General features: G+C 38.7%; 1 protein-coding gene across 10 annotated transcripts in view; it reads left to right on the top strand.

Moving 5' to 3' along the window:
- Positions 1-26,982, top strand: part of RBMS3 (RNA binding motif single stranded interacting protein 3) — an 820,638-nt gene that overhangs the window by 521,088 nt on the left and 272,568 nt on the right. For all 10 annotated transcript variants that reach the window (XM_040246332.1, XM_040246336.1, XM_040246341.1 and 7 more), the window contains exon 6: positions 13,372-13,451. In XM_040246332.1, coding sequence (XP_040102266.1) covers positions 13,372-13,451 — 80 coding nt within the window. The remainder of the gene's footprint in view (positions 1-13,371; positions 13,452-26,982) is intronic.

The following is a 26,982-nucleotide window of genomic DNA, read 5'->3' as shown; positions in this document are numbered from 1 at the left end:
CTGCAGAGCGGGCGGGTGCCAACAGGCTACCTTGCCTTCCAGCATGAGGATCTGAGCATAAATCAGCCCGGGTCTAGAGGGACAGGACTGTGTGTTCACGTTATCCATTTCCCATTTCCAGAAACATGAGACCGTTTGTCTAACAAAAATCACATTGAAAGACTGTAATGAGGGGCCAGGAAAGAGTGACCCAAAATGGAGAAGGGATGAGGAGTGAATGTTCACAATTAATCCAGCTTCAACATCTGGGAACATAGACCCTCTTTAAGGAGTGCCTTTACTGCTCCCTCGTGAGCTAGAGAGCGTGAGAGACTGCTGAGCACAGAGACCTTTCTATTTTGCAGTTTTTTTCACCTCTCTCAGTCCTCTTAATTTGATTCTCATAGAGTTTTGTTTGAATGACTTTTAACATCTGGGCAACCCTGTGTTCTATCGTTTCCTACCAAACAGGCAAGTTTTACAAGTAAATCATTTCAGTTCTTCTTTCTTTTCACTAAGTTAAAAAAAAAAATCATGGTTATAGGAAGACAAATATCAGCCTGACTATTAAAAATCAGGATAAATTGATTAAAATATCATTTTTGTAGTTTCTTTTAATTACTTTAATTATCATTGCAACTTTATTCACTTATTTTCCTCTCCCTGATACTTCTTACTCCCTATCTTTTCCCACCAATAAACATAAAGAAAATAAAGAAATTTTTTAAAATTACAAGGCAAATGCCAATACTGTCTTTTTAGGCAACTCTATGATGCTTTAAAATGACCATCAAGCTTATCTAAATGTGATTTTATTGTCTGGGATATGTTTTGATTCTATCTACCTTAACTGCATCTTTGTGTTAATATTTCTCCCTTGCTGTTTTGGCAATTCACTCACCATCGTTCTCTCAAATGCATGGAACTAGGAAATCAAGTTTGAGCAGAGAAAATCTCAAAAATGTAAACTTAGTGATTACTAACCTCCAAACTACAGCTGTGTTTGCACAGAAACAGGTTAGAATTGTGTTTGCTGAGGTTGAAGAGAAGGAGGACTGTTATTCCTTTTGGTAATTTTAATTCCTCTCTCAATTGCCAGCAGATGTGATCCAAGGAGGAGAAAACCCCTGGTCCAGCCTCTAGCTCTTTATCTCTGTTCTTGTTTTATGTGCTTGTCTTCATCTCTGTCTTCACATTGCCTCTGTCTTTCTGTCTTTTAACATCAGAAAATCATGGTCATCGCTAAAGAAGGCAAAACACTGTCCTGCTTTTCCATATATTTGGTCTCTAGGTTTCAAAACCCAAACCAATCAATCTATCAACTAAATAAACAAATGGCTTAAATTGCACTGGATAATTTCTAGGCTTCCATCTTGCTGTATACATGATTTTATAAAAACGTAGAGAAGGAGAAAAGCCGTACAGTTTCTTGTTTTATTATGCTGAAATTGGAATGACGTTATTCCCAAGACAGAGTTGGTGGAATGAGAGAAGGCATCTGAGTACTCTTCACCCTGGGAGACTAAAATTGGAGAACTTTGTTGCCTTGGAGTTGGAAATGGGGGCCACTCCTTGTGCTCAGGAACTGTAAGATCTCTTCATCCTCTACCTGCTCCAAGTACAAACCATGACAGGCACTCTCGGACCCTGACGGTTGTGGGGATCTCAGGTGGGCTGTTAGTTTCCAGTCAATAAAGAGAAGCACTGTGCAATATCGTTTGGAAGACATGTGTGACCCTCTTTTATTTAATATCTTTCCTACATGCTCAGCTTTCTGTGAGCTGGACCATCCTAACACGAGCGCTTCCCTGGTGGTAAAGACTCTGCCTGCCAGTGCAGAAGACTTGGGTTTGATCCTTGGGTCAGGAAGCTGCCCTGGAGAAGGAAATGGCAATCCACTCCAGTATTCTTACCTGGAAAATCCCATGGACAGAGAAGCCTGCCAGGCACAGTCCATGGGGTCACAAAAGGGTCAGACATGACTTAGCGACTAAACAACGATACCGTCCATGAAGTGCGGTTATACACGTGGCTTTATGGGTCAGAAATCACTTGGCTTCCATCTTTGTTCTGTTCTTCTTATATGTGTCCTTGGGCTAGTTAAACTCTCTAGCTTCCCTTCCTGTTATGTAAAATGCATTCATTCATACATTCATTCAGTTCACCCATTAAATATGTGGGTACTACTAATATACCAGTGTGACAGTGACTGGTATTCTGCTGGATTTGGGGACACAATAAGTATTCATCAAATATAAAATATCAAATGGTGAATATTAACAATAGTGTTTCAAAAACAAAATAAAGCATATGGGTGCTATAGAGAGTGTGAAAAAAAATGAGAGGCTTGAGGTCAAGGACAGGAAGCCCTCTGAGGGAGAGCTTTAACCTAAGATGCAAATGATGAGAAAGAACCAGCATGAGAGTCCCTGGTGGAGCCCGAGAGGAGAGCTCCATCCCAGAAAAGGAAAGGGAGGATAGTCAAGGTCAGGCCAAGTTCCGCATGTTTGGGAAAGAGAAAAAACATAAAAAAAATTAAAAAGGAGAAGAGAAATAAAGAAGAGATATGTAACAGATAGTAATAACTAGTAATGAAATATGGCTACAGCTCAAAGAGACTCATCAAAAGTGATAATACAGTCCAGTTGGATTAAATGGTGAGACCTGAACGTACTACTTATCAATTCCTTCTTTATCTCAATTTTGATTTTGAATTGACTGTTTTTTCATTCTCTTCACCACGTTCCTTTTGAAAACATTGGTAATAAATGGTGAAAAGATAAATTTAGATTATGATGCATCCAGACAAGGATGTTGCCTGGGGGCAGGCAGGTATTCTGAAATAAGCAGCTCCCAGACTAAGTATGAGTAAGCATTTTTTCTTCCATTTAGCTTGAAAGACACAGCCTCATGTATAATTTTGTTCCTGATTGCTCATAGTTTTCCGAGGTAGCCATCAGTGTGCTGGCTGGAAACAGAGTTTCATTCCAAATAATCTAACTGAAGATCCTGATGAGGGGGAGTCTTTACAGAGGGTTGACAAAGCTAAGGGAACTAATGAAGGGAAGCTGAGATACCCAGCGATGAACAGGAGCAAGCCTTTGCCCCCCAGAGAGAAGAAAATAGGTGGAGGCATGTGCCTCGAGTCCAGGGAGACCCAGGGCCTCGCAGGAGGGACTGCCTGGAGGCACCATAGACATGGAGGGGTGTAACCCCTGCCAGACAGACATGGCATCAGAGCAGAAGGATGAATAGGACCAGCCGGACCTCTGTTTCCAACCGTCTCATCCTCTGTCGTCCCATTTTCCTCCTGCCCTCAATCTTTCCCAGAATCAGGGTCTTTTCCAATGAGTCAGTTCTTCGCATCAGATGGCCAAAGTATTAGAGTTTCAGCTTTAGCATCAGTCCTTAAAAGGAATATTGAGGATTGATTTCTTTTAGGATGGACTGGTTTGATCTCCTTGAAGTCCAAGGGACTTTCAAGAGTCTTCTCCAACACCACAGTCCAAAAGTGTCAATTCTTCAGCGCTCAGCTTTCATTATAGTCCAACTCTCACATCCATACATGGCTACTGGAAAAACCATAGCTTTCACTAGACAGACTTTTGTTGGCAAAGTAACGTCTCTGCTTTTTTAGTTTGCAGTCTAGGTTAGTCATAGGTTGTCTTCCAAGAAGCAACTGTCTTTTAATTTCATTGCTGCAGTCACCATCTGCAGTGATTTTGGAACCCCCCCAAAATAAAGTCTGTCACTGTTTCCATTGTTTCCCCATCTATTTTCCATTAAGTGATGGAACCAGATGCCATGATCTTAATTTTCTGAATGTTGAGTATTAAGCCAACCTCTTCACTCTCCTCTTTCATTTTCATCAAGAGGCTCTTTATTCTTCTTCACTTTCTGCCATAAGTGTAGTATCATCTGCATATCTGAGGTTATTGATGTTTCCCTTGGCAAACTTGATTCCAGCTTGTCCTTCTTTCAGCCCAGCATTTTGCATGATGTACTCTGTATATAAGTTAAATAAGCAGTGACAATATACAGCCTTGACATACACCTTTTCCAATTTGGAACCAGTCTGTTGTTCCATGTCCAGTACTAACTGTTGATTCTTGACCTGCATACAGATTTCTTAGGAGGCAGGTAAGGTGGTAGTCCCATCTCTTGAAGAATTTTCCACAGTTTGTTGTGATCCACAGTCAAAAGCTTTGGCATAGTAAATAAAGTAGTAGATATTTTTCTGGAACTTTGTTGCTTTTTTGATGATCCAACAGATGTTGGCAATTTGATCTCTGCTTCCTCTGCCTTTTCTAAATCCAGCTTGACCATCTGGAAGTTCATGGTTCACATATTGCTGAAGCCTGGCTTGGAGAATTTTGAGCATTACTTTTCTAGTGTGTGAAATGAGTGCAATTGTGCGGTAGTCTGAGCATTCTTTGGCATTGCCTTTCTTTGGGTTGGAATGAAAAATGACCTTTTCCAGCCCTGTGGCCACTGCTGAGTTTTCCAAATTTGCTAGTATATTGAGTGCAGCACTTTCACAGCATCATCTTTCAGGATTTGAAATAGCTCAACTGGAATTTCATCACCTCCAGTAGTTTTGTTCGTAGTGATACTTTCTAAGGCCCACTTGACTTCACATTCCAGGGTGTCTGGCTCTAGGTGAGTGATCACCCCATCATGGTTATCTGGGTCATAAAGATGTTTTTGTATAGGTCTTCAGTGTATTCTTGCCACCTCTTCTTAATAGCTTCTGCTTCTTTTAGGTCCATACCATTTCTGTCCTTTGTTGTGCCCAACTTTGCATGAAATGTTCCCTTGGTATCTCTAATTTTCTTGAAGCGATCTCTAGTCTTTCCCATTCTATTGTTTTCCTCTGTTTCTTTACATTAATCACTGAGGAAGGCTTTCTTATCTCTCATTACTATTCTTTGGAACTCTGCATTCAAATGGATTTATCTTTCCTTTTCTCCTTTGCCTTTCACTTCTCTTCTTTTCACAGTATTTCTAAGGCCTCCTCAGACAACCATTTTGCCTTTTTGCATTTATTTTTCTTGAGGATGGTCTTGATCCCTGTCTCCTGTACAATGTCATGAACCTCCGTCCATAGTTCTTCAGGCACTCTATCAGATCTAATCTCTTAAATCTATTTGTCACTTCTACTGTATAATTGTAAGGGATTTGATTTAGGTTAAACCTGAATGGTCTAGTGGTTTTCCCTACTTTCTTCTATTTCAGTCTGAATTTGGCCATAAGGAGTTCATGATCTGAGCCACATTCAGCTCCCGGTCTTATTTTTGCTGACAGCATAGAGCTTCTCCATCTTTGGCTGCAAAGAATACAGTCAATCTGATTTCATTGTTGATGGTTGAACTCAAAGCTCTAGCCCCTCAGCCATCCCCAGACATTGAAGGATGGACCCCAAAGCTCTAGCCCTCTAATTATAGGGTCCTTCTGTTGTCCAGCCCTGTCCTAAAACTTATCTAGGGGTTTCACCTTGAGTCATCTTATTAACACAAACTCAGTTTTGGTCGAAAGTGGTTCATTATGAGTAGCAGAAGACATTTCTATCACTCATTTCTACCCCCAGAATTGTAGGAGTCCTATGCTAGGAATCCAGGACAGAGACCAAATTTATTTTGGCTATGCCATTGGTGCCATGCAGAAAACATCTCATTTTTCACTTTTTCCTTTCTCTTGAAAGAGGAATGAGGCATTCGAATTTTCATGTGAATTCTCTCCATCTTTAGATGTTGAGAGTCATTTCAAATTTTTCTGAAACTCTTTGCAGCCCAAGCAAATCTATGTGAGGGCTAGATTTGGCCCATGGTCTCCAGTTTGGGTTGACCTGATGCAAAACTTCAGAACAGTCTTTTGTAACCCTGGCTGCACAGTGGAATCACCTGGGTAGCTTTGGAAAATTTGTGCCTGGACTTCATGTCAAAGCATTTGAGCCAGAAACTCCAGCACTGGGTCCCAAACATTGGTATCAAAAAAAGAAAATATAGTTCCCTAATCATTTTAAGGGATCCACAGAGGATAAGATAGTTAGATGGCATCACCAATTCAATGAATATGAGTTTGAGCAACCTCTGGGAGATGGTAAAGGACAGGGAAGCCTAGCATGCTGCAGTCCACGGAGTCACAAAGATTTGGACCTGACTGAACAACTGAACAACAACTAATCATTTTAATATACAGTCATTTTTAAAATAAGCCTTTTCAAATTTGGGAATAAATTTAGTTTTATTTCTAGAGCGTACAGAAAGAGCTATTTACAAAGAGCATACACAGGTTTTATATACCCTATATCCAATTTTTCCCATTGTCAACACTTTGCATTACCATAACATATTTGTCAGAATGAATGAACTGACATCAGTACAGTATTATTAACTAAACTCCAGAGTTTATATGAATTTCACGAATTTTTCCACTGATAATCCCCTTTCTGTTCCAGAATCTGGTCCCTGGTACTATTTTGCCTTTGGTTGTCTTTTTCATCAGTCTACTCTGGTCTCTGACAGCATCTCAGACTTTCCTTGTTTTCCATGAGTAGTCCCAGCAAGGTATCCTGAAAAATGTCTCCAGATCTAGGTTTCAGTGATGTTTATTTCATGATGGGATCCGTGTTATGTCTAAGTTTTGGAAAGAATACCACAGCAGTAAAGTACCCTTCTCATTATATCAGCTCAGGGTATAATTTCCATTTCTGAGAACACCTACTCTAGTTATTGGTGGCTGCATGACATGGGGATGGCGGGACCCACCCAGCTTCAACAAGATGAAAGCAGATCAGTGCAGGAAATCAGGAGGGATGACAGGAGGCCAGCCATGGAGCCCCGTTTCTTCCAAACAAGCCATTGGACTGAGCATCAAGGGCCGAAGATCCTTTGCAGGCTCACCCAACAACTCGACTTTAGAGAAGTCATCACCTTGTTCCCTCTGTGTCATGTAAAAGTTGATATCTGAGGCTATTTCTAGTCCTGAATATATGTGAAAAAATTTCGGAGTGGGTTTTCATGAGCCAAATGTTGTCCACAGCTCCATTCCATAAGAGGAATGTGCTGTGATGCTAAGCAAGGAGCCACCAAGATGTCAGCCACCACCTGTCTCAAAGAGAAGAGACAGGAAGGCCAGTCTGTGCACGACTTGACGTTTATGACTTTTATCTCTTAAGGATGTCAAGCACCTCAAAGGAAGAAGACAAATTGCAAAAACAGAAGGAAAATCAACTCCTTCACCCCTCTTTCTTCCTGAAACTCACTATGATTCCTTCTGTTACTAGGGTTTAAGAAGCCAATGACATAATTTGCTTTTTTCAAAAAATCTTTTCATGTTGACCCTTTCCGTAAATCTTACTGGAAGCAAAGGTGACTGGCTTGCAAAGCTGTATAAGTCTAAGTTGCCAATAACTTGTACAGATCTTGTGATTGCAAAACCACAAAAATTTCACAATAGTGGAAGCCTCTCATTAACCATCATAAACAACAGTGCGAATTTGTCTTAACTGCATGCATAATGAAAATAATAAACTGAGAGATTCTCCATGGAGGTGGGACAAATAGGCTGAAAATGGTTTTATACAATGCTTTTCTACCTCTGTGTGTTACGTCTGGCCCTGATATTGAAGCAGGCTCTCATCAGATGTAATCTGCCTGTGAGGATTGCATTGGCTATGAAACGAGTACCTCTTAATAGTTGTTGTTAAAAAAGAACTTTTCTCGAAGTCGCAATTCGGTGGTGCATTTCAAATGAATGAAGGCAGGTTCCTAGGCACAGAGACAAGAAAGAATGTCAAACAGGACCTTTAATGTATGTTTCTATTTAAACATCAGACCTAACAGAAAACCCTGAGGCTTTGTACAGTGATTGGAGCCTTGTAGGAACCTAATTAATGCATTGACGGGTGAATGGTTGGCTGGCACTCAAGCTCTTCTGAGGGATGTGAGAGGGTTCAGGTACCAGCTAGAAAGAATGGATTCAGTGGCCCATCCAAAGGGGCCTGGTCAAGCAGCTTTGTCTGGCATGCTGCCTTTTCAGACCCACTTGATAAGGCTCGGGTCACTTTCAAGTGGAGCACGTGCCAGATTGCAGATGGCTTGGGCTGGCATTTCAAATAGGCTAACTGTGAAACTGGAGAAGAAAATGGGCACATTTTTCCTAAGGTGGCCCTTCAAATGCAGTCCCTCCCCCAGAGCTCGTGGGGGAACCTCTTCACTCCCTCCTCAATGGTCATCTTTGCTGGGAATACTTTGCCTTGTTAAAATGTGCCCTGTATATAAAAATGAAATTGTCACTTCTGGGTGGTGCCGCATAACGTGGTTTGACACTCAGTGCCAGCAGCTACAGAAAACAGATCTTTATTGCATTTATTCTTTCAGAGACAAGAGTCTCTAAAGATTCCTGCAGACATTCACTCAGTTAAATCAGAGTGAGTGCTCTGTGCTGCTGTCTTGCGTTCACACCATCAGCCCCCACCTGGCTTGATGGTGCTGTAAAACAGTCTCGAGAAAAGACGATCATACTATTAACCAGAAGGGGAGATGTGAGCCTTTCAAACCAGGTGGGTGGACTGGATGAAGGCCCCTGACTTTCTTCTCTGATTTCCTCTGCAGTCCCCAAGTCTTATTTTGTGGCATTAACAAGCTCACACACAACTAACCCCCATCCAGATTCAGTGTTCATTTAGAATTTCATGTCATTTTCAAGACAAAGAGGAAAGGTTTGATTTGTAGGACTCTGGCAAGCAAGCTTTAGATTCTTAACTGCCTTTTATCCAGATGAGTACCCAGAGAGAGATTGAGCAGGGAGGGGGCCCTGGGGCATAAGCTCTTCATTCTGGTGCTCTCTTGGAATAAAAATTCCATAAAGTAACATCTGTAGTAATTAAGGGCTTACATTTCCTCTCCCATTCATGTCTCTGCTTGGAGGGAAGGTTATCTTCCCTAAGAGACAATGGAGAGTTGGTCCTGTGGGCAGAGAGAAAGCAGAATTTGAATTCTTCTGTTCCTAGAAATGGAAGTTTCCTACTTAAAAGAAAAAAAAATAAAAATAACAAGTTGGAAGATGTGAAATATTCCCCTGGAAAGAAAACATGAATGAGTTAGCAAAATTGTACTTAGCTGCTCCTCAATATTTGGAATGGGGAATGGTTCATCTTGTCTTTCTAATCCAAATATCCTCTGATTACGGGAAATCTGTTATTGAGTTAAAAAACAATAACATGAGAGCTGTAAGTTAAGTTTTGTTTGGGGGCAAATTGAGGATGGCAGCCCAGGAACGGCACCTCAGGTAGCTCTGGGACACTGCTCCAAAGATGTAGAGGGGAAGGTCAGTATAAGCGTGATCTTGGGGAAGGGGCATCATATGCTATCAAGCATACACTTTGCAGGTTTTGCTAATCACAAGGACTAGTCATCTCCATGACAGATGTCAGTGCTTTTGGAGATATAAGGAGATAGCATTGGGCTAATAACATCAATTCCCGAAACTATCTGAAGACTTATCCTGTCCGTTTTTCTTCCAGCACAGGGCGCCTCATTTCTGCTCTTCACCCTGATCTCCTTTCAGGGGTGTCTGAAAGTCAGCAGCTGCAGCAGCGCCTGATCTAAATCTTATGGAGTTAGGTGGCAAGTGCCAGTTTGTAGTTGACGCTGTGATTAAACATTGAACAAAATGCCATTTTTGTTTTTATTAACTAAAAATGTATATTATTAAGCTTAAAGAGTTTTACTTTGGCATTTGGACACAAAAGTGAGTCACTCTTCAGATGTTCTTCCAAATAACACTATGTGGATCCACTGGGCATCTGATACATGAATATTATGTCAAATTAATTTCCTGTGCTTTCTTGTCTTAGCAGGACCAGCTATGTAATCTGTGGGTCCTAGTGAAAATTCAAAATAGAAGACCCCCTTGTTTAAAATGCATTGACAGTGACAGCAGAGCTTTAAATCGAGTGAAGTTTTCCAGGCTCAGGGCTCCAGTAATGCATAGGTCTCATGCCCTTGACATCAGTCCTGCTCTGGTTTACCATCTGTATCAATGCAGAAAAATGTGCATCTTCTCTAGGTTTCCTAGGAATGTATGTACCTTCAAAAATATTCTTTTTAAACTTTGAATCATAAAATAATTAGAGCACCCCAGGTGGAATGTGCTTTTGGAAACATCTTCAAATAGAGGTGCTATATGATCCAGCAACACCACTCCTGGGCATATATCCAGAGAAAACCACAATTCAAAAAGATACATGCACCCCAGGGTTTACTGCAGCACTACTTATAATAGCCACGACACAGATGCCGCCTATATGTCCATTGACAGAGGAAGGGATAAAGAAGATGTGGTACAGATATACAATGGAATATTACTCAGCCATAAAAAAGAATGAAATAACACCATTGGCAGCAACGTGGATAAACCTAGAGATGACCATACTAATTAAAGCAAGGCAGATAGAGACAAAGGCAATATCACACAGAACTTGAATCTTAAAAAAATGATACAAATAAACTTATATGTAAAACAAGTAGAGTCACAGACATCGAAAACAAAGATGGTTACAGAGGGAAATGCATAGAAGGATAAATTAGGAGTTAATAAATACATGCTATTATATATAAAATAAATAAACAACAAGGTTCTACTGTGTAGCACAATAAATATATGTGATATTTTCTAATCACAAAATCCTAAAATCCAAAAATTGACCGGTCTCATCTCCTTCAGGGTGACTCTGCACGGCATGGTTCCTAGCTACATTGTGTCACTTTTTTTTTTTTTTTAATTTTTCCCCTTCCGTTTGCCATGAAGTGATAGGACTGGAATCTATGATCTTAGTTTTTTAAATATAACTGAATCACTTTGCTCTGCACCTGAAACTAACACAACAGTATAAATCAACTAACTTCCAAAAAAAAAAAAAAAGTCCTTAAGTCGATAACTCAAATGCTCCTGCCTCACCTCTCAGCTTGTCTCCAGGAGTTTCCTCAGTGAAACTCCATCCAGCCCCAGGGCTCTGCTCACTCTGCCCCATCTACAGGTGCATGACCTTCTGCCTGCCTACCCCAGACTCCTGCCCTAGTTATTTCTCCAGTGGCATTTCTGGCCTCCTGTGCACACTCCTCAGAGTTTTCCTGGCTGCAATTCCTTTCACATTGGAATTCCTGTAACTGTATAACTTGTTTGGCAGTTGTTTATATATATATATATTTTTCCTTTTCTTATTTACTCTGCATGTGATATGATCATGAAAACACATATAATATTTGGATGCACAAAAGTTTAACAAATTGTGTCAAAGGGCTTCATTCCAAGAAAGCTCATATTATTGATAAAATACAGCAGAAAATCCAAAATTATACACTTTGCCTTTTGGACAAATTTTATACATTTTATACATATTCTTTTCTATGTATGCATGCCATTTCTTAAGTCTATTTTTCCTCTGGTGTACCATTCATGTGCATAATTTCTTTTGAATAGAAATGACCCTTTAATTTTTACCTTTCCCACTCAATTTTACCAAATAATAAAGGTCAGATATAGTTAAAATTTAGGAATGTTGCTGATACTATTCTACTCAGGAGATGGCAAGACTGCTAATGTTGACATTGTGATGTAGCGTTAGTTGTTCAGTCATATCCAACTCTTTGCAACCCCATGGACTGTAGCCCACCAGGCTCCTCTGTCCATGGGGATTCTCCAGGCAAGAATACTGGAGTGGGTTGCTCTTCCCTTCTCCAGAGGACCTTCCTGACCCAGGGATCAAACCCGGTTCTCCTGCACTGCAGGAAGATTCTTTACAGTCTGAGCTACAGAGAAGTTCTTCTTTGTCTTTTAGCCACCTCCATTTTAGGCTGTTTCTTCCTATTCTAACTACCTAACATCCCCCCTTCCCAAGAGATGGGAGGCCCAATTCTTTGGGAATAGGGAAGTCGAGGCCTCTCTGGCTACTTCCTGCTGAGCTGGAACAGCAAGGGGTATTGGGACTCCCCCTCTTGCTAGTCTCAAGCCTCATAGTCCTTATAGTGGTGTCCATCTAAGGGTGAGTGATATTTTCCGTGGTTGGGTTTAGTTTTATATATCCTTGTTGAGTTGGCATGGCAAGTTGTAGTTTGTTGACCTTAACTGGAGGTCTTCTGGAATCTGAGACTGAGCTGCCTGAGCTTTCTGCTAAGTATGTTTTTGTTGCCTCCGTTTCCAGCATGTTGGGCTTCTTGTCACTTCTACTGCACTGGGATTCCTTTGCATTCAGCTTCTACCATGTGAGATTTCGCTAAGTTGGGCTTTTGCTGTGCTTGGTCTCCACCTCGCTGGGACCAAGCTGAGGTTGTTTCAGCCAGGTTAAATGCAAGACACGGCACCAGATATGTCAGGGGAGTGTGTAATTTCCTCGGTTCTGTCTCGCCGCAGCAAAGATTTGAAACAGCGGACTAGTGTTACAGCTTGGTTACAGCTCAGTTTTATTCAGCAACAAAAGGAAAGTACACCCTGGAGGCTTGAGGGTGGGCCAGCCTCAGAGGTGATCCAACTGCTAATGTTGACAGTGTGATGGTATGGTCCCAAATATTGTTCACGAGCTTTTATGTGAGATGATAAAATTTGGCAAAAGAAACCTACTCTATTGATACCTAGTATGAAAAAATAGGAGGTTATCTAAAATTCAAAAGTAAGAAAGTTCAAGACCTGAGGTTTGTGTATGTGTATTTTCCTAAGACATTTGGGACCTGAAATAACTCCCTTCTCTATCTATCACCTCATGGATTTTCAATAAAGGTGTCATGATGTAAGCATGAAATGGCATCATGATGACAACACTACTGTGTGAGTCTCTCCCTTAGGCTGCCAGCTGTTGAAAACCAGCACACTCCCTCACCTGGCTTTGTGGAGATTCTTCAGGTATAGCTTAGTATTTGCAGTGCAGGTGGGTGTCACTCAGACCTCAGCTACAAGCCCACCTCAACCACTTGCTAAGCCTGGCTGGCCTCATGGTGTGAAAGGCAATAGTGAAAACTGCCTCTCACATTTGCTAACTCAGACATTTAAAAGGTGTTTATTGAGCACTTTGAGTGTACGGATTAAATTGTTGTACGGATTAAATTGTTGTACAGATTAAATAAGATAATGCCTCGGGATTATGTCTGAGTGATGACTCCACACAGAGCCATCCACACAGTCAGCCTTCAGTAGAGTAAGCCTTGCTCTTGGTGGCAATGGGTTTGTGGTGTTCTATCCACTATGGTGGTCATGGCAACTGGTGATGATTCTGGTAAAATTCTCAAATGAAGCTTGTCTAGGGTTTTCTTAATTTCCTTCTCTTTTTAATTTATTTTTCCTGAATATGTACAGCTTCATGAAAGTATATAATCCCCTGTTTATTTCTTTTCCCAGAATGGAGTCTACTGAAAAATGTGAAGTGGTAATTCAACATTTTAATGGAAAATATCTGAAAACACCACCAGGAATCCCAGGTGAGAAATGCCATAAAGTAATCATTAAATAATATCTAGGCTCATTGGTGCTATCAGAATGAGTACATGGTAAGGCCCGTAGTTTCCTCCATTGGGAGGAAAGTTTTTGCCTTTATAAATATGTATTTTTTTAATACTGTGCAACTCATCTTTCTCAAAACTACCAAAAGCTTCTTGGTGATTCATCTTTGGCCTGTCTTTTTGAATCTCTGCTGCTAATTCCTTAAAGTGAATTAGAAGGAAAACAGAAATGCACTTGCCATGAAGAAAGTTTGTGGCTCATATCATTAATATTGGTATCCTGATTTCTACTTTGTAAAATATCTAAACAGTGAGTGACATATTGTAAAAATAATAATAAGAACAGTGGAATCCACAGATTGAGACCAGTTCCCAAACAGTTCTTACCAGCCCGTGACAAGAAGAATGCGGAAAGGCTGAAAGAGCATTTAGAAACTTTTATAGCAAAAAAAAAAAAAGAAAGAAAGAAACTTTTATAGCAATACAACATTATCATGGAATCTTACTGCATAACTTCATGTTTTACAAAAATATCAAAAGCACATTAAATTTTTTTTAGTACACCCATTCATCAGAGATAATCTAGGAAGCACCCGTTTAGACTACTTCAGGGCATTTCATATTTTTGAAGGCAAAATTCTCAATATTTGACACACATCATAAGATGATATAACTTTATGTTATTAAGAATTACAATCAACAGAAAAGAATTGAATATATCATTTGTATCAGAATGTGAGTTAGGACTGCCTTGACATGATATTAACTTTTAAGAAAAATATAGGAATAGTATTGTGTATTAAGCAGATTAAAATATCTTACTCATATCTCAATAAAACTGGAAGAAAAAAATCTTACTTATGCATAAAAATATTAAATATTGAGTGAAGTTCTGAAAGAGAATAACAAAGGAAATATCTGACTCATACATCTTGGTTTATTTGTTGGTTTTTTATTTTCAGTGATTCTTAGGAGAAAAATGTGACTTCTTCAGTCTTATGATATTTTTTCTTTTGATGATTTTATGTTGCATCTTTGTAATGTTTGCTACATTAAGTATCTACTATTTAAAACCCATGGCTAGAGCATTTAGGGGTTGAGCATTTTGGTTCATTAAAATATATTGAGTTATATAGAAAACAAAGTCTGAACAAAAAAAAAGACATAGTTTTCTGGCAGGATCAGGTTCATTTTATGACACGCTAAGTTTTGGGAAAGAAGAAAGGCCATTCGGATTGGTATTTGGATGCTCTGAAAAATCCCAAAGTACGACCCCTGGTTAATCATGAGTCAGCAGTGAAGCTGTGACTCAATTTGGTTAGTTTCCATGCGTGACATTCTCCTGAGAACTAGCTTCATTATGATCCAATTGGAGACATATGGTGTTGTTAGGAAAAGAGTTAGCAGTTTTCATCTCAGCAAGTCAGCTGCCCTTGCATTTTAGGAGAAATACTTTTTCTCTTCCCCTTTAAGATACAAGACATTTAAAGACACTCAGCTCAGACCCACCACTGAGTAAAGGACTTGCATTGTTAAAGGGTTTTCTGCTTATTCATCTTGTTTTATCCTACAGATGTCTATGTACAGAAGGCATTCAAACTAGATGTGTATTACATGATTATATTAAAAAAATCAAGAATGAGTAAACTAGGTGGAATTATTGTTGAGTGAAGTTTTAATACAGGTCTCAGTTTTGTACGATTCTTCCTTTCTGGAAAAAGGCAGTGAAATCCATCTTGATGTGATTGATTTAAAATTGTTTTGGGTTAACCCATGGAACATACAGCTGACTCATGTAGTTTCTAGAGACAAAGTAACTACAAATCCCCCACATATCTGAGCATCCTTCCTTGAATAAGGAGGCTGTGGTATTAACCTCTCTAATATCATAGCTACACCCAATGGAAACATTGTGAATAGCAAGAACTTGGTTATGAGTTTCTTACTTAGTTATATCTCATGGGACCATGAAAAACAAAATAATTATGCTAAGTTAGAAAAATATCTTGAGAGATACAACTTTATGCTTCTGAGATTTGCCTTGAACATAATACAATTAAATATATAATATCAATTATCATCAATACTTGAATTAACTTATTTATCCTTACTTTGGAAGTCAAATAGATTTTAATAAAGGCTTCAAATGCTAACAGAAGACATACAATTTTTTTTGATGTATAGTTCATTTACAATGTTGTGTTAGTTTCAGATATACAGCAAAGTGATTCAGTTATGTATATTTCTTTATATATCTCTATTCATATATATATGATATAGATTATTTACAGATTCTTTACATAGATTAGGTATATAGATTCTTTTATCTTTATATATATATAGAATCTTTTCCCTTATAAATTATTATAAAATATTGAATATAGTTCCCTGTGCAATAGTAGGTCCTTGTTGGTTATTTTATATACAGATATACCTTTATATACAGAGGTCTATTTTATATACAGATATAAATATATAGATATTACATATAGTGTGTATATGTTAATCCCAAACTCCTAAATTATCCTCCCCCTGCTTCCCCTTTGGTAACCCAAGATTGTTTTCTGTATCTGTGAGTCTGTTTATGTTTTGTAAATAAGTTCATTTGTATCTTTTTTTCTTAGATTCTGCATATAAGCGATATCATATGATATTTGTCTTTCTTTGTCTGGCTTAATTCATTTAGTATGATCATTTCCAGGTCTATCCATTATATATATCTTTATATATATTTATCTTTATCCATTCTTTATACATTTATCTATATCTTTATCTATAGCCATTTATCTATATCTTTATTTGTATCCATTTATCTATATCTTTATTTATATCCATATATATATATATATATATATCTTTATCCATTCATCTTTTGATGGATATTTAGGTTGTACCCAGAGAAAACCATAATTCAAAAGGACACATGCACCCTACTGTGCACTGCAACACTATTTACAATAGCCAGGACATGGAAGCAACCTCAGGATAGATAATCTTTGATATTTATGTTTGATATGGAATAAAATGACATAATGCAGGAAGTGGGTATTTTGGAATGCACTGCAGTAAAATGACATGGCTAGGCCCATTAACTCTGTTATGACAAGGATAATTAAATTTGTGTGTATGGTGTTTGCCTTTCTTGGTCCTTGTTGCTTATTTGAAGTAGATGGTTGAGGTCTTATTTTCGGAAATTCATATCTTAATCCAATTTTCTATTCTATCTTGAGGCATGTGAGCAGAAGTCACAATGAGCCCTGATATCTGATTAGAAGTGATCCCTTTGTTCAGAAGTGATGATTTTCTTCACTTTTAAAATACATTTTATCTTTAGAGAGACTGTCCTTGGTAATTAAAATCACCTATAGGGGACTCTTTACCCCCTCATTGTCTATGCTGGGAGCTTTGTACTTTCTTCCTCTTTAATAAATCCTATTCGCTTGCTACCATGAGTATCTGCATGTTTGTGGATTCCATCCTTCGGGTCCGTGGAAAAGAACTCTGATTCCTGTCTCAAGGGAAGCCCTGAAATACACACTGAGCTGAAATGCCACCTTCCAAAGGACCTGTGCGTTGTTCTGCTGCTGGTAGATGAAGAAGGCTGGTACCCTCCAGTGCTGGGGAACACAGAGCCCCACACATTCTCAGTGGGGTGGGGAAAGCCTGACAACATGCTGGGCATCAGAAAATAATTTGTCAAAGAGACAATGCTTCCCTCTCTCTGAAAAAATTAAATAAAATCACCTATAATTGATCTACCTGAGTTGCAATTAAAATAGGTTTTTGTTTTTAAGTTGTAAAAACCTCAGCATTCACTTTAAAGATCTGGCATCTTGACTTCAGAAATTTGTGGGGTTTTAGAATAGCACATGGATGGTTTCAGTACAATGCTTTAAGGTTGTGTGAATAAGGGACTCACAAGGATCCAAACAAATGATCTGGGATCCTCAGACCCTAAGATGGCTGATGAAAAAAGTGAGTCCTCCTCCCCTCCCTCTAAGCATGAGGAGAGAAATCAGTACCATATTCATATCACTTCCTTCTCCATTTAGGGATGACTTGGGGAAATGTGCCATTTTCATTCTGTGTCTCTTAACAAAGATTCCTCTTAAGCTGCAAAGTTCATTGATTTCCTGAGATGATAATCTAGTTTCCAAATTCCATCCTCTGTCCTTTCTGTAGAAGAACAAGAAGAAAAGCTGCTTCAGCCCAAAACTTTGACATTGATCAGGCTTTTTCTTTTTGAGTTCCTCCTAATTGTTCACGAGAGACCTAATTTTAATGAATATATCATGGATCTCTAATGCCTATCACAGCCTCCCAGAACTAGCTCTGTTCACTATAAATTATAACATTGTCCCCAGGTTTTGGCTAGTTGGAACAATGAAGCTAGATATACATGCAAAAAAAAAATCTAATTATTTGAATTCTGGCATTTGAAGTACGGAAAATTAATATTACCAGTTGGTGGGAAGGAACAGCCAAAGCTGTAACAAAAAGCAACCGTCATGTTACTGCTCTTAGAAAGTATTTTCTCGCTCCTCTAGAGGGAAAAGAAAACAGTGTTCCATAAACGTCATAAGTCCTGCATATCAATCTTGATGTTTTGCGGACAAAGTAAAGCATCATTAGTTGCGTGCTTATAGACATTTCTTTGTCCCAAAACAAATTGCTCAGCAATCCTGTACAGCTCCAGTTCAGTTCAGTTCAGTCACTCAGTCGTGTCTGACTCTTTTCAACCCCATAGACTGCAGCATGCTAGGCCTCCCTGTCCATCACCAGTTCTCGGAGTTTACTCAAATTCCTGTCCATTGAGTCGGTGATGCCATCCAACCATCTCATCCTCTGTCATTCCCTTCTCCTACTGCCTTCCAACTTTCCCAGCATTAGGGTCTTTTCCAACAAGTCAGTTCTTCACATCAGGTGGCCAAAGTATTGGAGTTTCAGCTTCAGAATCAGTCCTTCAATAAATTTTCAGGACTTATTTCCTTTAGGATGGACTGGTTGGATCTCCTAGCTGTCCAAGGGACTCTCAAGAGTCTTCTCCAACACCACAGTTCAAAACCATCAATTCTTTGGTGCTCAGCCTTCTTTATAGTCCAACTCTCACATCCATATGTGACTACAGAAAAACCATACTTTTGACTAGATGGACCTTTGTTGGCAAAGTAATGTCTCTGCTTTTTAATATGCTGTCTAGTTTGGTCATAACTTTCCTTCCAAGGAGTAAGCGTCTTTTAATTTCATGGCTGCAGTCTCCATCTGCAGTGATTTTAGAGCCCAAAGTAATAAAGTCTGTCACTGTTTCCATCTATTTGCCATGAAGTGATGGGATGTCATGATCTTTGTTTTCTGAATGTTGAGTTTTAAGCCAACCTTTACACTCTCCTCTTTCACTTTCATCAAGAGGCTCTTTAGTTCTTCTTCACTTTCTGCCATAAGGGTGGTGTCATCTGCATATCTGAGGTTATTGATATTTCCCCGAGCAATCTTGATTCCAGTTTTTGCTTCCTCCAGCCCAGCGTTTCTCATGTTGTACTCTGCATATAAGTTAAATAAGCAGACTGACAATATACAGCCTTGACATACTCCTTTCCCAATTTGGAACCAGTCTGTTGTTCCATGTCCAATTCTACCTGTTGCTTCCTGACCTGTGTACAGATTTCTCAGGGAGCAGGTAAGGTGGCCTGGTATTCACATCTCTTGAAGAATTTTCCACAATTTCTTGTGATCCACACAGTCAAAGGCTCTGGCATAGTCAATAAAGCAGAAATAGATGTTTTTTGGAACTTTGTTGCTTTTTTGATGATCCAACAAATGTTGGCAATTTGATCTCTGGTTCGTCTGGCTTTTCTAAATCCAGTTTTAACATCTGGAAATTCACAGTTCACGTACTGTTGAAGCCTGGCTTGGAGAATTTTGAGCATTACTTTGCTAGCGTGTGAGATGAGTGCAATTGTACGGTAGCTTGAGCATTCTTTAGTATTGCCTTTCTTTGGGATTGGAATGAAAACTGACTTTTTCCAGTCCTGTAGCCACTGCTGAGTTTTCCAAATTTGCTGGCATATTGAGTGCAGCACTTTCACAGCATCATCTTTTCAGATTTGAAATAGCTCAACTGGAATTCCATCACCTCCACTAGCTTTGTTTGTAGTGATGCTTCCTAAGGCCGACTTGACTTTGCATTCTAGGATGTCTGGCTCTAGGTGAGTGATGACACCATGATAATTATCTGGATCATGAACATCTTTTTTATATAGTTCTTCTGTGTATTCTTGTCACCTCTTCTTAATATCTTCTGCTTCTGTTTAGTCCATACCATTTCTGTCCTTTATTGAGCCCACCTTTGCATGAAAAGTTCTCTTGGTATCTCTAATTTTCTTGAAGAGATCTCTAGTCTTTCCCATTCTATTGTTTTCCTCTATTTCTTTGCATTGATCACTGAGAAAGGCTTTCTTATCTCTCCTTGCCCTTCTTGGGAACTCTGCATTCCAATTTCTAACCCCTGATGAAAGCAAAGTGTAAGTTCCCAGGCACTTCAGGCATTTGTAGGGCATGAAATAGAAAGGCTCACGCTCAAAGAGGCTAGGAAGCAGAGGGCAGCACTGCCTAGAAAAAGCTTCCAAATATAATGACATGTGTTTTAAGGCTGGTTTGAGGAGGGAAAATCGCATTTTGCTTTCAAATTAGACTTTTGCCCATAAGCACATGTCTTGGTCGGTAGAATAGTCGTTCCAGAAAACAGTGGAATAACCAACTCTCTTTTAGTATGATTTCTCTTTGTTAAGTAGCGTTAATCCAACCTGAAGTCCAAGAATTAGGGAAGGATTGAGAGAGACTGCACCCTATTTTTGGATCTTTTTAATTTAGCAGGTCTTCTGATGAACAGAAATTGGGACAAATATTTACATAACAGAGGAATCTTATTTTTCTACTTAATAAAATAAAATGATGTGCCTTCTTAATCCTTTGACAGATAATTTTACTATATTATGTTTATGCAAATAAAAACTCTGTAGGATTTTAGGGAGTATCCAAGGCAAAATATTTACGATCTGATAATTTTTTTAAATAAAATGAAAAAAATTAATGTTGTTTGTGTAAATTTGAAACTTCTTCCTGAGTAAAATATCAAAAATGTACTAAAATGAAATTTAGATTACAAATCTGAATATGTGAGCAATAGACACACACATTTTTATCAGGGAAAATGTTTTATCAGGAAAATACTAACCAGTGTTTTCTCAGTGGTGCCAGTCTGATAAGTCACAAATGCAGCTATAATTGAATAAAAGGCAGCAAATAGAAAAAATATTATGTACAATTTAGTAAACATATCTCTCTGTTTCTACTCATGAGTAGTGTTGCCTAACTTTGAGTTATTCCTCTTTGTGAAGGTAAAACATCATCTGCATAATATACTTTGTGATCACCACGACCCCCAACTGGATGTTGGCTTAGATTTCTCATCAATAAAAGGATGTTTGCAATACTTAGGAAATGGCTTTCTGCTGAGCTCCTCATCTTTAATGTTTGTGATGCCTTCTAGATTATTTCTATCTACCAAACACACAGTTGTTTCATGGTGAAACACTGCTGGAGCATTATTAGTGAATTTCATAGAACAAGCTTAATTGATACTACAAAGGTATCTGGGGAGTTGGTAACTAGTAAGAGAGAGAAGAAAGGAGACAGAGATGATTACATTTTGAAATCTGGATAATGAGAGACCAGGTAGAGAAATACAGGGGAACACTTCAGGAGATTAAGAGTGGTTGGGATGGGTTTTGTGCACCAAACTGCAACTCTCCTCCTCTGTGATCATAGCTGTGAAAGAGAGGTGCCTCCAGGAAGCATCCCACGTCAAGGATCCACCAAATCTCTCTACTTCTGTAAATCAGGGCAAAATCTATAAAATCTTACTCAGCCTGACATAGGTATTTTGCAACCCTTGGGTAGTTATCACTCCCTTAGACATCCGTCCATCAAAAGAATGTGAGAATCAGCAGCTGTTAGGGGTTTCTCATGGGGATAACAAGCTCAGTGGCGCAACTTTTATTGGTTTTTCTTTCTTCCCTGACTTTCTCTTCCTTTTCTATTACATTTCTACTTCCTGGCATCAGCTCTCAATTAGTCTATCGTGTTCCAGACTCTGATTTGGGGGAATTCAAATTAAGGATGGTGATCCAGTAATTGTGAAATTGTTTGTTTTTAATTTTATTTAATTCTTTTTCATTAAAAAAAAAGGTGTTTGTTTTTTTTTTTTTTGCCACACTGTGAAGCATGCAGGATATTAGTTCCCCAACCAGGGATCAAACCAAGTACCCCCTACACTGGGAACATGCAGTCCTAACTGCTGGACCACCAGAGAAGTCTGGAAAATTATGTTTTGATTTAAAACTTCTGGCCACAGGGAAGCCCAGAGGAAGAAAGTAGATATAGCTAAAGCAGTAAAGTGAATTTTGCGGACCAAACACATTGTTTTCATTACTCTTAAACATTTATAGCAGTATTGGTGAACCATGTATTAGGGATGATAAAAATGAATATTAGTGATCCTAGACAGATGGTAGTCAGAGTTTACATTTAGAAAGAGAAATCTGCAACACAGTAATGGTGAAGTGCCACCATGACATGGTTGATCCTAGAACAACTGATGATGTGAAGAGGTTGTTGACAAAAATGCGGAGAGAAAGAAGGGCCAGGAATTTGTCATGATGCAAGCAAAGTGAAGGTGAGGGGTGGCACGAGAAATCATGCCACAGAGAAAAGAACCTGTGAAGATTTGGTCTTAGATAAAGGTAATGTGGTGGGCATTATTAATGGGTCCAGTGTGGGGATGTCTGGAGTCAATGAAAGTGAAATAGAGATGATCTGTAGCTGAACAATGGGCGGCTTCCAATTAGTAATTTGGAAGGTTTTCATCAATGTTGTGGACTCCCTTAGTAGCCCTCACTCTTCCCTTCATCTTCCCTAAATTTCCAACCTTCAGAGAAGGTTAGGGAAGGTGCAGTGTACTAGAGTGATTTTTTTAATTTATGCATTTGATTTTGCATATTTAAAATCAGGATTTTGTTTAGAACTTTTCTTTGTTTTTAATGTAGTTGTTTCTTCAGGTGCTACTATTTAGCTCAGTGTCGGTTCTCAATGGGCTTCCCTGGTGGCTCAGCTGGTAAAATATCCACCTGCAGTGCAGGAGACCTGGGTTCAGTCCCTGGGTTGGGAAGATCTCCTGGAGAAGGGAAAGGCTACCCACTCCAGTATTCTCACCTGGAGAATTTCAATAAATGTTATTTGAAACTGATACACAATTCCATGAATTGAACAGCCCTTGTACTTATATTCTCTGTTAACGAAATTCCTGAGGGGTTTGGGGGGATGCCTGCTTTCTCTGTCATCAACAAACTTGGAGCAAAACATTGAGAGAAACATTTAAATCTTTTTTTTTTAATTTTTGACAAAAATTCTCACATTTCTATATCTAAATACATATGTAAGAGGTGTGGGTTCAATCCCTGGGTCAGAAAGATCCCCTGGAGGAGGGCATGGCAATCCACTCCAGTATTCTTACTCAGAGAATCCAATGAACCAGGGAAGACTTAGCAGGCTACAGCCCATGGAGTCTCAGAGTTGGACACAACTGAAGGAACTTAGTACACATGTACATGTATATGTTAGTTGCTCAGTTGTGTTTATCTCTTTATAACCCCATGGACAGTAGCCTGCCAAGCTCTTGTGTCCATGGGATTCCTCAGGCAAGGATACTGGAGTTAGTAACCATTCCCTTCCCCTGAGGATCTTCCCAACTTAGGGATAGAACCTGGGTCTCCTGTATTGCAGGCAGATTCTTTACCATCTGAGCCAAGGAAGCCCATATGTGCGCACACACACACACACACAGAGAGAGAGAGAGAGAGAGAGAACAAGTGCTAAATATTCAAAAGGAAAAAAAAATTGATTGAGAAAGATTCTAGTTACTTCTTGGAAAGTCTTATTTTTCCAAAACTGCTTTTCAGTGTGTTTTGCTGACAGTCAGACTGTTATTTCTTTAAAGAGCTTATTCTTGGATGGGCCATTGATGAATTCTGCTTTTTGATATGGGTAATGTTCTTGCCTAATTTACCTTAATAGTGCCTAGATCTTAACTCCTTGCCGCTGGATCTAGATAGGCACTATTACTTTGTACTTTGCACTCCTGTTTTTATTGTCTGCACATAGAAAGGTGAATATCGTGAGAACAAACAGAAAGGGGTTTATTGGTCTGCACTTTCATCTCTTTTGGCATAATGTTACTTCTCTCTCTAGGGGAAGTGTGACAGGGGTTTATCAGTCCTACTGTAATAGAGTGGTTAATACAGTCTGTAATGTTTAATCAGTGAGGTATGGTCAGTATGTCTTGCTGACCACACGTTCTCTATAATTTTGTGCAAGTACCAGTGAGTAGTACCATAATTCATTCAGAGTCTACAGAACAAATTCTGGCTCCAGAATCTGATTGAAGTAATTGTTAATATCATGGAACTGAGAAGAAGGATGAATAGGTTTTCTATACATCTCCAGAATCACAGACCATCTTCTATTTTTATCCAAAATGATAACTCCATTCAGGTCTTCACATTTTTATGCCTTGAAGTTTTCACGGTAAAGACTTAGAAGGGACTACCCTAGTGGTTCAGTGGTTAGGACTTGGTGATTCCATAGCAGAAGACATGAATTCATTCCCTGGTCATGGAACTAAGATCCCACATGCCCTGTGGTGCACGCCCCCCCCCCCAAAAAAAGACCACAAAGTAAATTACAAAGCCTTAATTTTATTCCTAAGCTGATATTGGACTTTGCCTTCTGTCAGCATCACTAATGAGTAGTTAAACCATCAGTGTCTGCTAGTGCTATTCTCAAGCAGAGAGTTGAGTAGCTTAAGACCAATTAAGAGACAAGCCATAGATAGAAATCAGGCTCTGAATAATTAAGTGCTTAGTGCACTTCCAAATCTAAAAATTCATTTAATAGGATTGATTTAAAAATATATCCTAACCAATTTTTGGATACATGGATAGTAGTGTGAATTAGATTCTTGCCACTCCTTGCCAGAAACCATCAAGAAAGCTTCTCATGCACACATCATTTTTTATGATCTAATTCTTTAGAATGAGAAGTCTGCAAAATTTAAGAATATATTTTAAGAGAAATATAAATGAAAACACTCACTAAGCAAGCTCTGAACCAGGCACAATTTGTCTGATAGCTGTTTCCTCTGATTTCTTACTTCTTCAAACCTATGAATGATGAATCAATTAACTTACTATTATTTTAGTCATTTTTCATTTCAGAAGAAGAAATCTTTCAAAGGAAATTGGCATGTTTATGATCTTTCTTTAGAATTCATATATTTCAAAGACATCTGTCCCATTAGATTGTACATTTTTTCTATAAAAGAATTTCAATGTTTATCTTTCCCTGTGCCTTCAAACAATACATAAAGTCTTTGAATGTAAAGATTGTGCCTTGCTGTTTATGTTTTAAGCATCTAAACTGATGCCTGTCACATGAGAGTATTGATAATTATTAAATGAATCAATATCAACTTGTGGTAGACAGAATCATCTCCTCATCCCCCAAAGATCTCTAAGTCCTAATCCCCATTGCTGGTGAATATGGCAAAAAAATTAAGGTTGCACTTAGGGTTAAGGTTGCAAATATATTAATTTTAAAATAGAGAAATTATTCTGGGTTATTTGAGTGGACCCAGTATAATCAAGAGGTTCTTAAAAGTGGAGGCAAGGGGCAGAACAGGAGATCAAGGAGGACTTGATTCACCACCACTAGCCTTGAAGATGAAGCAATGTGGGCAGCCAGCCTCTGGGAACTGAAAAAAGCAAGAAATTGGATTCTCCTCTAAAGTTTGAGGGAACAAGGAAGGAACTCAGCACTGTTGACACCATGATTTTATCCCAGTGGGATCTGTGTCAACCTTTTAATCATAAAAGTATAAGATAGTCCAGTTGTATCATTTTATACCCTCCTTGTTTTTGTTAATTTATTACAACAGCTACAGAAAACTAGTAGACTTTATAGAAATCATTTCAACTTAACAGCATTCAAACTATTTCTAAATTACATTATGAATAGCTTCTGGAAGATTGTCTTTGTTTCTCCTATTTTTAAAGGTCTTTGTATCATTTGAGTGGCTTGTTAAAAAGTAAAAGCTATGTTGTTAATCATTTTGACTTAATAGCTTCTTTACACCTGCTCACAAGGATATATTAGAATTGAAGACTATTAAATATCCAAAAAGAGAGTCTTTGGAGTGCTGATATATCAGAGAGTATTTCTGTTTGTTATTGAAGTATAGTTGACTATGTCTGCATCTCCATTGCTACCCCACAAGGAGTTTGAGTAGTACCCTCTTTCTAAATTCCATATATATGCATTAATATATGATATTTGTTTTTCTGATTTACTTCACTCTGTATAATAGGCTCTAGGTTCATCTACCACATTAGCACTGACTCAGATACCTTCCTTTTCATGGCTGAGTGATATTCTATTGAATATATATGCCACGGCTTCTTTATTCATTCATCTGTTGGTGGACATCTAGGTTGCTTCCATGTCCTAGCTATTGTAAATAGTGCTGCAATGAACATTTGGTTACATGTGTATTTTTCAATATTTGTTTCCTTAGGGTGTATGTCTAGAAGTGGTATTGCTGGGTAGTATGGTAGGTAGTTTTATTTAATTTTTTTTTAATTTTTATTTTTACTTTATTTTGCTTTACAATACTGTATTGGTTTTGCCATACATTGACATGAATCAGCCACGGGTGTACATGAGTTCCCAATCCTGAACCCGCCTCCCGCCTCCCACCCCATATCATCTCTCTGGATCATCCCAATGCACCAACCCCAAGCATCCTGTATCCTGTATCAAACATAGACTGGCAATTCGTTTCTTACATAATAGTATACATGTTTTAATGCCATTCTCCCAAATCATCCCACCCTCTCCCTCTCCCACAGAGTCCAAAAGTCCATTCTAAACATCTGTGTCTCTTTTGCTGTCTCACATAAGGGTTATCATTACCATCTTTCTCCATATATATGTGTTAGTATACTGTATTGGTGTTTTTCTTTCTGGCTTACTTCACTCTGTATAATAGGCTCCAGTTTCATCCACCTCATTAGAACTGATTCAAATGTATTCTTTTTAATGGCTGAGTAATACTCCATTGTGTATATGTATCACAGCTTTCTTATCCATTCATCTGCTGATGGACATCTAGGTTGTTTCCATGTCCTGGCTATTATAAACGGTGCTGCAATGAACATTAGGGTACATGTGTCTCTTTCAATTCTGTTTTCCTCAGTGTGTATGCCCAGCAGTGGGATTGCTGGGTCATAAGGCAGTTCTATTTCCACTTTTTAAAGAAATCTCCACACTGTTTTCCATAGTGGCTGTACTAGTTTGCATTCCCACCAACAGTGTAAGAAGGTTCCCTTTTCTCCACACC

This window comes from Oryx dammah, unplaced genomic scaffold (assembly GCF_014754425.2).
Source record: "Oryx dammah isolate SB20612 unplaced genomic scaffold, SCBI_Odam_1.1 HiC_scaffold_9, whole genome shotgun sequence".
In the NCBI taxonomy this organism is placed as follows: domain Eukaryota; kingdom Metazoa; phylum Chordata; class Mammalia; order Artiodactyla; family Bovidae; genus Oryx; species Oryx dammah.
This window is presented reverse-complemented; position numbering and strand designations above follow the sequence as displayed.